The sequence below is a fragment of the Stegodyphus dumicola genome, chromosome 1 (assembly GCF_044657685.1).
Source record: "Stegodyphus dumicola isolate Sdum_Otavi_A_Nest chromosome 1, ASM4465768v1".
Classification (NCBI taxonomy): domain Eukaryota; kingdom Metazoa; phylum Arthropoda; class Arachnida; order Araneae; family Eresidae; genus Stegodyphus; species Stegodyphus dumicola.
Genome location: NC_140768.1, coordinates 88,667,654 through 88,681,210, shown reverse-complemented (window position 1 = coordinate 88,681,210; position 13,557 = coordinate 88,667,654). Strand labels below are relative to the sequence as shown.

Genomic DNA, 13,557 nt, shown 5'->3' with positions numbered 1-13,557 from the left:
GTATATGTCGTCCAAGAGGAATCAGGAAAAGATTGAAACGGGACAGGAAGAAATGAAAGCGGGACAAGAAGAAATGAAAGAGAAGATGAAAAATTCTGTTAAAGATGAGATGAAAAACTTAAGGAAGAAATGAAAGTATTTCAAGCTGGTCAAGAAGAAATGAAAAGAGAAATTACCTGCATAATAGAAAACAAATATTTGAGGCTAAGGAAAATAGAATGAACATGGTTGAAAATAGAGTTGGAGAAATTGAAGAAAATGTTTCTGCTGTTTAACAACAAATCAAACAACAAATTGATGACAGGGTTTCTGCAGTTGCCAGAGAAGTTGATAATTTAAAGAAATTCGTAGCGACAGCAGGGAGCAATTCGGATGGTTTGAAATTTCTACCGATGCCTGCTCGTCCATCTCTGAAGCTATCCACATATGATGGAAAGACATCTTGGCAAGTGTATAAGACCCAATTTTCTATTGTTGCGGATGCAAATGTATGGGATTCTCAAGCTAAGGCTTGTCATCTTGCCGCTTCCCTGAGAGCAGATGCAGCGGATATCCTGCAGACGCTTCCTGAAAATCAGAGATTAGACTGTGAAGCTCTATCTTGCGCATTAGAGCTGCACTTCGGAGAAAAGTGTTTAAAAGACTACAGCAGGCTTCAACTAAAATCCCGCCAACAGAAGCCAACCTGTCGCGTTTGCTTACTGGAACTTTACTTCCACGGACGCCCTCTGGCGAAAGAGACTAAAAGTAGTGAGTTGAACGGCTGACGTGTCTAACAGATGTATAACGATAGACCGTCTCCGTATAAATTATGCTTGTAATCATTATAACTTGTAAATATTTTGTAGATATCTTTCATACGAATTAAAATTTCTTAAAAAGTTTATAGCTGTGTTGCGCAGTAAATCGAAGTTCATCATAGAGACAGATACCGAGAAGAAGGAAAAGCAGGCAGTTCAGGGCAGCCCTATTTAGAAGGTAAGTGAACTTTCACTTATCTATTTAATGACCTAAAAATTTTAATAGTACAAAGTTGATAAAATTTTTTAACATAGAATCTGTGACTTGTGGTCTCTTGATTCTATCAGAATAACTGAACCAGCTCTTTCGCAAACAAAACAAGAAATAGAAAAGGCTACAGAAAATTATTTTATCTGTACTTTAGAAAGAGATGACGCTGGAAGATATCAGGTATCACTGCCATGGCTTCAAATTCATCCTGAGTTGCCGGATAATAGAATCCTTGCAGAAAAGCGTCTGAAGTCTTGCGTGAAAACCCTTCAGACAAAGAATTCCTTAGAAGCCTACGAAACTGTTTTAAAGGATTGGGTAGAAGAGGGAATAATTAAACCTATCGATATTTCGGAGGCAGAAAAGATCAAAGGGCATTATCTGCCACATAGAGCAGTGTTTCGGGAAAATTCGACTACCAAAATTCGACCAGTGTTCGACGCATCTGCAAAGGAGAAAAATTCGGTTTCTCTGAACGACTGCCTGGAAAAGGGTCCTAATTATCTTGAATTGATCCCCAAACTTTTGACGAAATTTCGAGAGGGGAAGTATGGAGTAATTTCGGATATAAAAAGAGCATTTCTTCAGATAGGTGTGAACCCAGCGGATCGAGATTTTCTCCGGTTCCTATGGTGGGAGAAAGGACAGCCTGAAAAACTGACTATATATCGGCACCGAAGGGTTGTATTTGGTGTAAACGCCAGCCCCTCTTTACTCGCTGCCACAATTAACTACCATTTGGAAAATGTACCAAAACATCATCAGGAAATAGCTTCAAAGCTAAAGAAAGCCATGTATGTGGATAACTGCGTAGCGAGCGTGGAATCAATTGAAGAATTAAACTCATTTATCAAAGGATCTAGAGAAATAATGGCTACTGCAAAATTTGACCTAAGAGGTTGGAAACATAATAGACTTAAAAATGAAACTTCAATTCTAAACCTTTCTGATAAAGATTATGAAGATGTTGTGTCAGTATTGGGATTGAAATGGGACTTGTTTGACGATACTTTGTCTTGTCACGTAAAATATGAAGAAAACCCCGTATTGAGCAAAAGATCTGTTCTTTCCGAATTGAGTAAAATCTTTGACCCAATTGGGTTTACTAGTCCAGTTACTCTCTTGCCTAAACTGATTCTGCAAGAGTGCTGGAAACAGAAAATTAACTGGGATACTAATCTGCCAAATGATCTAGCAAGGAAATTTTTCACATGGTCATCTCAGTTAAAATATTTGAAAGACATCAAAATTCCTAGATTGCTTCCCAAAATAGACGAAAGTACCACTCTGCATGTATTTTCGGACGCAAGCAAGGACGCATATGCGACCTGCATTTTTCTTAGACACAGCGGTGAGAGTGGAGTCACTTGTCAATTGATACAATCTAAAGCAAGAGTTGCTCCGCTAAAAGCACACACCATACCTCGACTAGAGATACTCGCTTGCACTATTGGAGCCAGGCTCTCTCATACAATAAGAGAAGACTTGAAACTAAAAGAGGTTCCAGTTTTTTACTGGACGGATTCCAAAAATACCCTCTTTTGGATAAAACAGAAAGAGAATTGGTCCACTTTTGTAGCCAATCGAGTAAATGAGATTCGAAAATTGAGTAACCCAGATCACTGGCATCACATTCCCGGAAAGTTTATTCCTTCGGATTTGCCATCACGCGGTTGCTCTGCAAAAGAATTGAGGAAATCCGAATGGTGGAAAGGACCAGATTGGATTTATCGAATTCCAGAAGAGTGGCCTATTGCAGATGGAGAACATCCTGACTTCGATATAGTAAATGGAGAGAGAAAACGAACTGTGGTTTCAGCCAGCAATAACACGAATACAGATAAATTTAACCTTTTTGACAATATTTCAAAATTCGAAAAGATCATAAAGGTCGTATCTTGGATCTTTAGATTCGTTAAAAATGCTACAACACCACCATCTGAAAGAACTCATGGGAGAATTTCAGTCGAAGAACTAAAGGGAGCTGAAACAGTGGTTTTCCGACTCATCCAACAAGAATCTTTCGAAGGATTAAAAGATAAAAGAATACGTGCTCTAGAACCTATCATGGACTCCAATGGCCTTATAAAAGTGAAGACACGTATCTTTCAGAGAGACGATGATGCTGACTTTCGTTACCCAGTTTTACTTCCCTCAGAACATCCATTAGTCTTAAAACTGATCAAATCTGAACATGAAAGGCTAAGTCACGCTGGAGTACAATTCGTTATGTGCGTTTTGCGTGAAAAATATTGGATCATAAAGAGTAGGAAGACCGTACGCAAGGTTATCCAAAACTGTGTACGATGTCGAAGGTTCGACTCTGATTCATATAAGATTCCTCAAGCGCCACTACCTGAAGACAGAATAAGAGATGCTTTAATTTTTGAGATTATTGGTGTTGATCTGACGGGTCCCTTAATTTTAAAAGGAGGCCAAAAAACATGGATCGTCATTTTTACTTGCGCAATATATAGAGCAGTTCACTTAGAGCTAGTCTCATCTCTATCAACCGAAAGTTTCCTGCACGCGTTCAGGCGATTCATCGCTCGAAGGGGTAGACCTGTCACTGTATACTCCGACAATGGAACCAATTTTGTTGGATCAAATAATTTGTTTAAGACCATAGATTGGAATTCTGTCTTAGAAAATGCAACAGTTAAGAAAATTGAATGGAAATTTATTCCCCCTTCCTCGCCATGGTGGGGAGGGTGGTGGGAAAGATTAATTGGAGTACTAAAGAGAATTCTTCGAAAGGTACTAGGAAAATCTTCTCTGAACTACGAAGAATTGTTGACAATCATTTGTGACTGCGAGAGCATTATGAACAACCGTCCTCTCACGTATTTGTCAGAAGACGTAAAGGATTTAAGAGCTCTCACCCCAGCAATGTTTCTAACAGAAATTCCAGAGACTGGAGTTCCTGAATTAGATCTTTTGGATTCTAAATCCATCAATAAAAGATACCTTTACAGAGTCAAATTGAGAAAAGATTTACGAAAAAGATTTCGATCAGAATATTTAGGGCAACTAACACAAAGCTCAAAATTCATCCGCGAACCATCTTCTGTGAAAGTTGGTTATCTTGTAATTGTGTCCAACAACGAAAAAAGGATAAACTGGCCCTTAGCTAGAATCGTGGAAATTTTTCCATCCCACGATGGACACATTAGATTAGTGAAACTGAAAACTGCACAAGGGGAGATTATAAGACCTACTAAGACCCTCATACCTCTTGAACTCAACTTTACACCTGAGTCGGATATGCTAGTGAGGTACAGAACTCGACGTATGATGAAAACTCAAAAGACTTGAACTACAGGTCAGTTGAGGTCCATCCTCTGTTGATACTGGACCTCAAGGTGGGAGTGTCGCGTTTGCTTACTGGAACTTTACTTCCACGGACGCCCTCTGGCGAAAGAGACTAAAAGTAGTGAGTTGAACGGCTGACGCGTCTAACAGATGTATAACGATAGACCGTCTCCATATAAATTATGCTTGTAATCATTATAACTTGTAAATATTTTGTAGATATCTTTCATACGAATTAAAATTTCTTAAAAAGTTTATAGCTGTGTTGCGCAGTAAATCGAAGTTCATCATAGAGACAGATACCGAGAAGAAGGAAAAGCAGGCAGTTCAGGGCAGCCCTATTTAGAAGGTAAGTGAACTTTCACTTATCTATTTAATGACCTAAAAATTTTAATAGTACAAAGTTGATAAAATTTTTTAACACAACCGAAACATTTCAGGAGCTCACTTGGATGTTGAAAGGCTGTCACATCACGCCTTTTCGGAGTGCCCAACAGGAACAAGAGAAACCCGTCTCTGCAATATTTCATCGGTGGCATCTGGGATCCTGAAATACAGAAAGCTTTCGAATGACATAAAAAGCGAGGGACATAAAAAGCGCTCTAGTGTACGCCATAAAATTTGAAGCAGCCCAGCATGCAACTCGTAGATCCCGCCACAGAATCAGAGCTGCTCAAGCTCAAGAGCCAAGGGATCAAGTCACTGTTTGTCTAGATGATATAACCAGACAACTGAATGCTTTGAGACAAAATATCGGTGACAAGAAATCGACCTTAAGATGTTGGAAATGGGGTACTGAAGGGCACATGCGATGGCATTGCAGAACACCCCAGGGCACGGATAATGAAACAGATGAGTTGACAAGACCAGTGAATGCCTTGAGCCGGAATAGTGGGGAAAAGAAACCGATCCTAAAGTGCTGGAACTGCGGTGTTAAAGGCCACCTACGAAGGAACAGCAGAACACCCCAGAACATGGAAAATAAGGCATACAATTTAAACAGACAATTAAATGCCATGGGAAGGAAAAGGATTGACAAGAAACCAAAGTGCTGGAACTGTGGAGCTGAAGGCCACGTAACAAAAGAATTGCAGAACACCCCAGGGTATGAAAATTGAGACCATTTCTCAGCAACGACGCAGGAAACAAATTAATGACCATATAAAGGAAAGGAGGTTGCCAGATAATTAAAAACCTTGTTTTAAAGCACTCAAGATTTCTACAGTGAGAGGCAACAGTAACGGACTGTCCACCAATGGGCATATTGATGGAATTCATTGCAATATGATCATTGACACAGGAGCTAATGTTACCATCATTAGGAAAGATTTAGCTGAAAAGTTTAAAGATAAACTTATTTGGACGCCATCCTGTATTACTCATCAGACTGTGTCTGGTGATAAGATCGACATAGCTGGGAAATTAAACTTGAACATCACGTTTGGAAGTGCTGTTTACCATCATATGGCTTATGTGGCGGATATTACAGATCCATGCATACTCGGATTGGACTTTTTGAGGAAATACAATTTTTCCTTAGACTTCAAAAACAACAAACTGCTTTCAACATCTGAGGACCTGACGATCCCTCGCCAGAAGGGATCCTCACCAGGAATCGCCAATGCCTTGTCTGAAAGACCCAGCTGAGAAAGCTGCCGCCGACATCATACTGGGTCGGAGAGAAACATCAGACTACTGGTTAGTCTTCATCCCAGATGCTCTTCGGTCGAGACCATCGTCAGCAGCCTTGTGACTGCCTGTTTGTTCGCCGTACGGATGCGCCTTCATCGCCTGAGGACTACATCCAAGATGACCAGGCCCGGTTTGAGGTGATGCATCGTTCTGCATGAAAGCGAGTCAACTTGGCGGCGGAGAAGGTGAAGACCTTATACGACATGAGAGCTACTGGACATAGATTCAAAGAAGGAGACAAGGTGTGGTTGTGGAACCCGATTCAACAAAAAGAACTCAGTTCTAAATTACAGTCACCTTCGGATGTTCCATATACAGTCCTGAAGAGACTGAATGACGTCATGATCCGTAAGTCTTCGAACTCTAAACCTAAAGTCGTTCGTTACGACAGGTTAACTCATTACAATGGCCATAGTAGGTAGTGTAAATAATTGTAAATAGTGTAAGACCATAGTCCTTTTTGTTTCTAAATGTGTATTTGATTTGCATTTGGTATTTCAATTGATTTGTATTTGATAGCATTTGATTTGTTTTATTTATTGCATTTATTGTTCATGTTATTTGTTATTGTAATGTAATGCTTAGTATTGCACTTATGACTTAGTTGTAAGTTTGGCTTCCTGTCCAGGAATTGTACTGCCCGGGACGTACAGTCCTTGGGAAGGGGGCAGTTTTACGAATTTGGTATTTAAAAAGCTAGTGTTAGTTCAATTATAAATTAAATGGTTTTATTTCCCGCTTAGTGCAGCACGTGACGAGTATTAAAAGAAAGCTAAGCTGGAAAATTGACAATACAAGAGCGCGTGCATTAAACATTTAATAAATATCTCTTTTTGATTTTGAGAAAGTACTTAAAATTCTCGCACGCGATTTTAAAATCTGATAAAAGGAGGAAAAGCTCTCAGTTTGTAGTTACTTAGTTTGTTGTTGTTTAGAAAACTGCTCTTGTTAACTGTAGCGAATTCGCGGATTACCTTTCTCTAGCTGTTTTGAATTAAGTTCTTTTGAACGTTTGAGTAGTTAGAAGATAACTGCTGTGAGATATTGTAAAACTAAAAGAATATCTGAGGGAATTTAAGCATTTTGTGATAATAATAAATTCCTTGTTCATTTTTCATCGGACTTGTGCATTCATTTCGTAACGAACCCGTACGCACGCAACAATTTTTGGTGTCAGGAGTGGGGTTTGAATGCCAATAACAAGAGCGATGGAAGACCAGTTAAGGCAGTTGATATCAGCTTTTGCCTCGTTTAAGGAAGAAATTAAAGCGGGACAAGAAGAAATGAAAGAAGAGATGAAATCCTGCCAGGAAAAGATGGAAGCTGGCCAAGCATCATTTAAAGAAGACATGAAAGAAGCTGTTAAAGAATAAATGAAATTGGGCCAAGAATCCGTTAAAAACAAGATGAAACCTGTTAAGGAAGAGATTGCATGCATAATAGAAAACAAATTTGATTTTATGGAAGGCAGAATAGATGCCATTGAAAATAAAGTTGGAGAAATTCAAGAGAGAGTTTCTGCTGTGGAGCAACAAATCGAAGGAAGAGTTTCAGCCGTCCAACATCGAATCGAACAACAAATTGAAAAAAAAGTATATGTCGTCGAAGAACATATCAAACAACAAATTGATGACAAGGTTTCTGCAGTTGCCACAGAAGTTGATAATTTAAAGAAATTCATAGCGATGGCAAGGAGCAATTCGGATGGTTTGAAATTTCTACCGATGCCTGCTCGTCCATCTCTGAAGCTATTCACATATGATGGGAAGACATCTTGGCAAGTGTATAAGACCCGATTTTCTATTGTTGCGGATGCGAATGGATGGGATTCCCAAGCTAAGGCTTGTCATCTTGCCTCTTCCCTGAGAGCATATGCAATGGATATCCTACTGCTGCATATGCTCTCAGGGAAGAAATTCCCGAAAACCAGAGATTAGACTGTGAAGCTGTATCTGGCGCATTGGAGCTGCACTTCGGAGAAAAGTGTTTAAAAGACTACAGCAGGCTTCAACTAAAATCCCGCCAACAGAAGCCAACCGAAACATTTCAGGAGCTCACTTGGATGTTGAAAGGCTGTCATATCACACCTTTTCGCAGTGCCCGACAGAAACAAGAGAGATCCTGTCGTTGCAATATCTCATCGGTGGCATCCGGGATCCTGAAATATAGAAAGCTGTTCAAATGACATAAAAAGCACTCTAGTGTACGCCATAAAATTCGAAGCAGCCCAGCATGCAACTCGTAGATACCGCCACCCAATCAAAGCTGCTCAAGTTCAAGAGCCAAGTGATCAAGTCACTGTTTGTCTAGATGATATAACCAGACAACTGAATGCTTTGAGACAAAATATCAGCGACAAGAAATTGACCTTAAGATGTGTGAAATGTGGTACTGAAGGGCACATACGACGGCATTGCAGAACACCCCAGGGCACGGATAATGAAACAGTTTAAGACCAGTGAATTCCTTGAGCCGGAATAGTGGGGAAAAGAAACCGACCCTAAAGTGCTGGAACTGCGGTGTTAAAGGCCACCTACAAAGGAACTGCAGAACACCCCAGAACACGGAAAATAAGGCATACGATTTAAACAGACAATTAAATGCCATGGGAAGGAAAAGGATTGACAAGAAACCAAAGTGCTGGAACTGTGGAGCTGAAGGCCACGTAACGAAAGAATTGCAGAACACCCCAGGGTACGAAAATCGAGACCATTTCTCAGGAACGACGCAGGAAACAAATTAATGACCATATCAAGGAATGGAGGTTGCCAGATAATGAAAAACTTTGTTTTAAAGCACTCAAGATTTCTACAGGGAGTAGCAACAGTAACAGACTGTCCATCAATGGGCATATCGATGGAATTCCCTGGAATATGATCATTGACACAGGAGCTAATGTTACCATCATTAGGAAAGATTTAGCTGAACAGTTTAAAGATAAACTTATTTGGACACCATCCTGTGTTACTCATCAGACTGTGTCTGGTGATAAGATCGACATAGCTGGGAAGTGAAACTTGAACATCACGTTTGGAAGTGCTGCTTACCATTATACGGCTTATGTGGCAGATATTACAGATCCATGCTTACTCAGATTGAACTTTTTGAGGAAATACAATTTTTTCTTAGACTTCAAAAACAGCAAACTGCTTTCTACATGTGAGGACCTGACGATCCCTCGTCGAAAGGGATCCTCACCAGGAAATGCCGACGCCTTGTCTGAAAGACCCAGCTGAGAAAGCTGCCGAAATCATACTGGGTTGGAGAGAAACATCAGACTACTGGTTAGTCTTCATCCCAGATGCTCTTCGGTCGAGACCATCGTCAGCAGCCTTGTGACTGCCTGTTTGTTCGCCGTATGGATGCGCCTTCATCACCTGAGGAATACATCCAAGATGTCCAGGCCCGGTTTGTGGTGATGCATCGTTCTGCACAAAAGCGAGTCAACTTGGCGGCGGAGAAGGTGAAGATCATATACAACATGAGAGCTACTGGACATAGATTCAAAGAAGGAGACAAGGTGTGGTTGTGGAACCCAATTCAACGAAAAGAACTCAGTTATAAATTACAGCCACCTTCGGATGGTCCATATACAGTCCTGAAGAGACTGAATGACGTCATGATCTGTAAGTCTTCGAACTCTAAACCTAAAGGCGTTCGTTACGACAGGTTAGCTTATTACAATGGCCATAGGAGTTAGTGTAAATAATTGTAAATAGTGTAAGACCATAATCCTTTTTGTTTCTAAATGTGTTTTTGATGTGTATTTGATATTTCATTTGATTTGTATTTAGTATTTGATTTGTATTTGATAGCATTTGATTTGTTTTATTTATTGCATTTATTGTTCATGTTATTTGTTATGGTAACGTAATGCTTAATATAGCACTTATGCCTTAGTTGTAAGTTTGGCTTCCTGTCCCGGGATTGTACTGCCCGGGACGTGCAGTCCTTGGGAAGGGCCAGTGTTACGAATTTGGTATTTAAAAGCTAATGTTAGTTCAATTATAAATTAAAAGGTTTTATTTCCCGCGCAGTGCAGCGCGTGACGAATATTAAAAGAAAGCTAAGACGGAAAATTGACAATACAAGAGCGCGTGCATTAAACATTTAATAAATATCTCTTTTTGATTTTGAAAAAGTACTAGAAAATTCTCGCGCGCGATTTTAAAATCTGATAAAAGGAGGAAAACCTCTCAGTTTGTAGTTAGTTACTTAGTTTGTTGTTGTTTAGAAAACTGCTCTTGTTGACTGTAGCGAGTTCACGGATTAGCTTTCTCTAGCTGTTTTGAATTAAGTTCTTTTGAACGTTTGAGTAGTTAGAAGATAACTGCTGTGAGATATTGTAAAACTAAAAGAATATCTGAGGGAATTTAAGCATTTTGTGATAATAATAAATTTTTTGTTCATTTTTCATCGGACTTGTGTGTTCATTTCGTAACGAACCAGTACGGTATAAATTTGATATTTTTTTTTTTTTGTATTATTTTTATTTGTATGCTTTTTAGGAATATCAAGTAAAATGTTTTTAATTAACAAATTTGTTGTTTAAAAAAAGTCTACTTTTTTTTTTTTTTTTGTTTGTAATGGCTGCACGCCAGTTACTTTCATATTGTGCATTGGCTGATGTGCAGTGTAAGTCTGATATCACTGTTTTAAAGTATTGTTTATGTAATATGTGTTCTTGTGGTGTGGCAAAGTGCCATAAAATTCATGGAAATGAGAGAAAGAGTGATATTGTATTTCATATTTTTCCAAAGAACAATTTGCTTTTGGCGGAAAACATGAATACATGTGCCGAAGACAGCATTCTATTAATGTGAAGAACGCAAGAATTTGCAGCAGATAATTTCTATGTAGTAATTATGAAGATGACTTGAAAAATTACTTGTTTGGATTACTGCAAATGAAAGAAACTGTTAAAATCTAATACTGTGTCAAGAAATGAAAAATAATGCAGAGTGCTTTTGAAAGACTATGGGAAATTAATTCGAAGAAAATTCATTTTCAGGCTGATTAAGAAAATGATACTAGGAATAATAAATTAAATACGAAATATTTTAAAATAATACTCACAAATGACTATGTAAATATTGAATGCCCTAATTGTAAAAATAAACAAGAATGCATTGATAATTTGTAAAAAAAAAACAAAGCTACCTCAGCAGTTTAGATAATTTATAAATGTATAAAACATCAAAAGTAGTTTCACATAAAAAAGATCTTCCTCCTTTGACCCTCTTTTGAAAGATTATATAATTCCCTTTAGATACTGTGAGCAAAGTTGTCTTCTCAAACTGAAGACAACGTATTATGATCTTAAGATAACGTATTTATTTAAATGTAATGTTATGTATGTGCGCAGATGTCAGTTAGACAACTTTTTTTACAATATGTTATTATATCAAATCAAAAGAGAAACACGCCAATGCAAAATTTATAATTAGATCAAAAAAGCAATCTTGTATTAGATTAAATTTTGAATAAACCTATTGATTTCAAGGGCAGTCAAACATAAGTTCCTCTTCTTTAGGTACAGGAAAAAAGATGGCATGTATGTTCAAGACTAAATTTTTACCATTTACAAGACCACATTTTTTTTAAAAAAAATTTTTGCCTGAATTTAAAAAGCTGTTATTATAGTTATCTTAAAAAGAATAATAGAATTCTTCCACTTAGTACGCAGATTAAGAAAAGATAATGAATTTTGTAGTTTTTTTCTTTGTGATTTAATAATAAGTGCACGGGGGGGGGGGGAGCCTACAACTTTTAAGAAAATGTAGCATATTTTATCTATTATTTTTTAATTAATAAATAAGTATTATTAACTTTTTAAACCTTATAAATGCTTACAGTAATGACATCTCTTCTAAATTAAAGCTAATTTTTCACGCAGTTTTTTAAGGCTGATTTTTCAAACTTAAAACGCTTATTTCTTTGCTGCGAATTGCATCTTTGCAGTCAATGTCAACATGAGTACGTCATCGCTCCTCACTTACTGTTTCAGGGTAGAAAGCTGTAAGAACTAGCCCTTCTCTTCTAAGTCCTGGCAGTAGCTTAGTTCCATCTGGTGGTCAGACATGATTGCTTGGACAAGATTAGAATTTTCAAAATTCCAAAATGTCCTCTGTGCAATTCCAGGTATATAATTGGTGATCACCTCTTTTGCCCTGCTGTAGCAAAAAGTACAGTATCCTGTTCAGAGTTATTGGGAGACTCCAGAAAACATAAGATTCTCTTTGTACTATTTTAACATTTTGTTCTCAATTTTAACATTTGTCCAAGTTCAGTTTCTACTTCTATATTTTATCTGTATTTTGCTTTATTTTTTCACCTAGGACAAGTTTTCAAAGACTTTAGTCTATTAAAAATACATAAAAAGGGGGAGAGAAGAAATCGAAACAAAATTGTAATATAAAATAACACCCAGAGAGTAATCACTGTCATTGATTATTTCATTTCAGAGCTCTAAATCTGATGACTCGCAGGTAGATTTATTAGTCGATGGAACTTCAGAAAATATCGAAGCAGAAAGCCCTTCTTTGCCAAAGACTAGACCTTGGAATAAAAATACTTCAAAAGAGAATGAGACTGTAAGCCACTGGGCAGCAATGCCACCTCTTCAAACACCTGGGCACACTGGATATTTGACATATGCATCTTATGTACCTTTAGACGTAGATATTTTTGATTCTCAATAAAACTGTTTCATTTTAATTAGCACTTGCATGTTATTTTATAATACTGCTTCAAACTAGGTAATCAGATATTTTTCATTAATTTATTTTATAAATTTAACTTTTTGGACTTCTAAACATGTATTTACTGGTTACCACCAAAGAAATATTTATAAAAAATATTTGAATGGTTTAGTAATTCATTTAAATATGATCCAATCCTTTTTTAAAATTTTTTTTAATAAATACTAATTCAGAAGTCAAACAACAAAAATCAGCTTTATATTTACAAAATTTTCACAGGACTAGTTTCGATGGTTTTACCGAACCACCATCCTCAGATGAAAACCGCAAGTGAACAAGATACGAAATAATGATTAGATAAGATAAGAAAGCCTGGACAAGAATAAGCAAGTGGCGCCATCTGTTGGCGAAACCAGAACTAAAACATAATTTCTTTAAAGGCCGAAGGCAAATTTGGATTGGAATTAGGATCGTTAACTAGAAAAGAAAGATTTTTATGAATGTGAAATGCCTCTAGAAAATCCAGTTCTCCAATGGAAGATGTTTTTTGAATAATTTTGGCAACAGAAAAATTGAAATTGAGATTTTCGGACCAACAATGTTGAGCAACTGAAGACTTCTGTGTTTCCTTTTTTCTAACATATGCCTCATGTTCCTTGACGTGAAATTTTAAGGCTCTCTTAGTTTGGCCAATGTAAATTAAACCACTCTGGCAAGGAATCCCATAAATACCTGAGGAATTCATATCCGGAATGGGGTCCTTGAGTATGGAACTCGGAATTTTATTGATGGGAGAATAAACAACCCGAAAGTTAAATTTCTCCAAAATATGTGCAACTTT

General features: G+C 37.6%; 1 protein-coding gene across 1 annotated transcript in view; it reads left to right on the top strand.

Annotated features, from left to right (window-relative positions):
* Positions 1-12,732, top strand: part of Trmt61 (tRNA methyltransferase 61) — a 39,450-nt gene extending 26,718 nt beyond the window's left edge. The window contains exon 4 of the mRNA XM_035353649.2: positions 12,480-12,732. Within this exon, the coding sequence (XP_035209540.1) occupies positions 12,480-12,716 (237 nt within the window). The 3' untranslated portion in view covers positions 12,717-12,732. The remainder of the gene's footprint in view (positions 1-12,479) is intronic.
* The last annotated feature ends 825 nt before the right edge of the window (positions 12,733-13,557 follow it).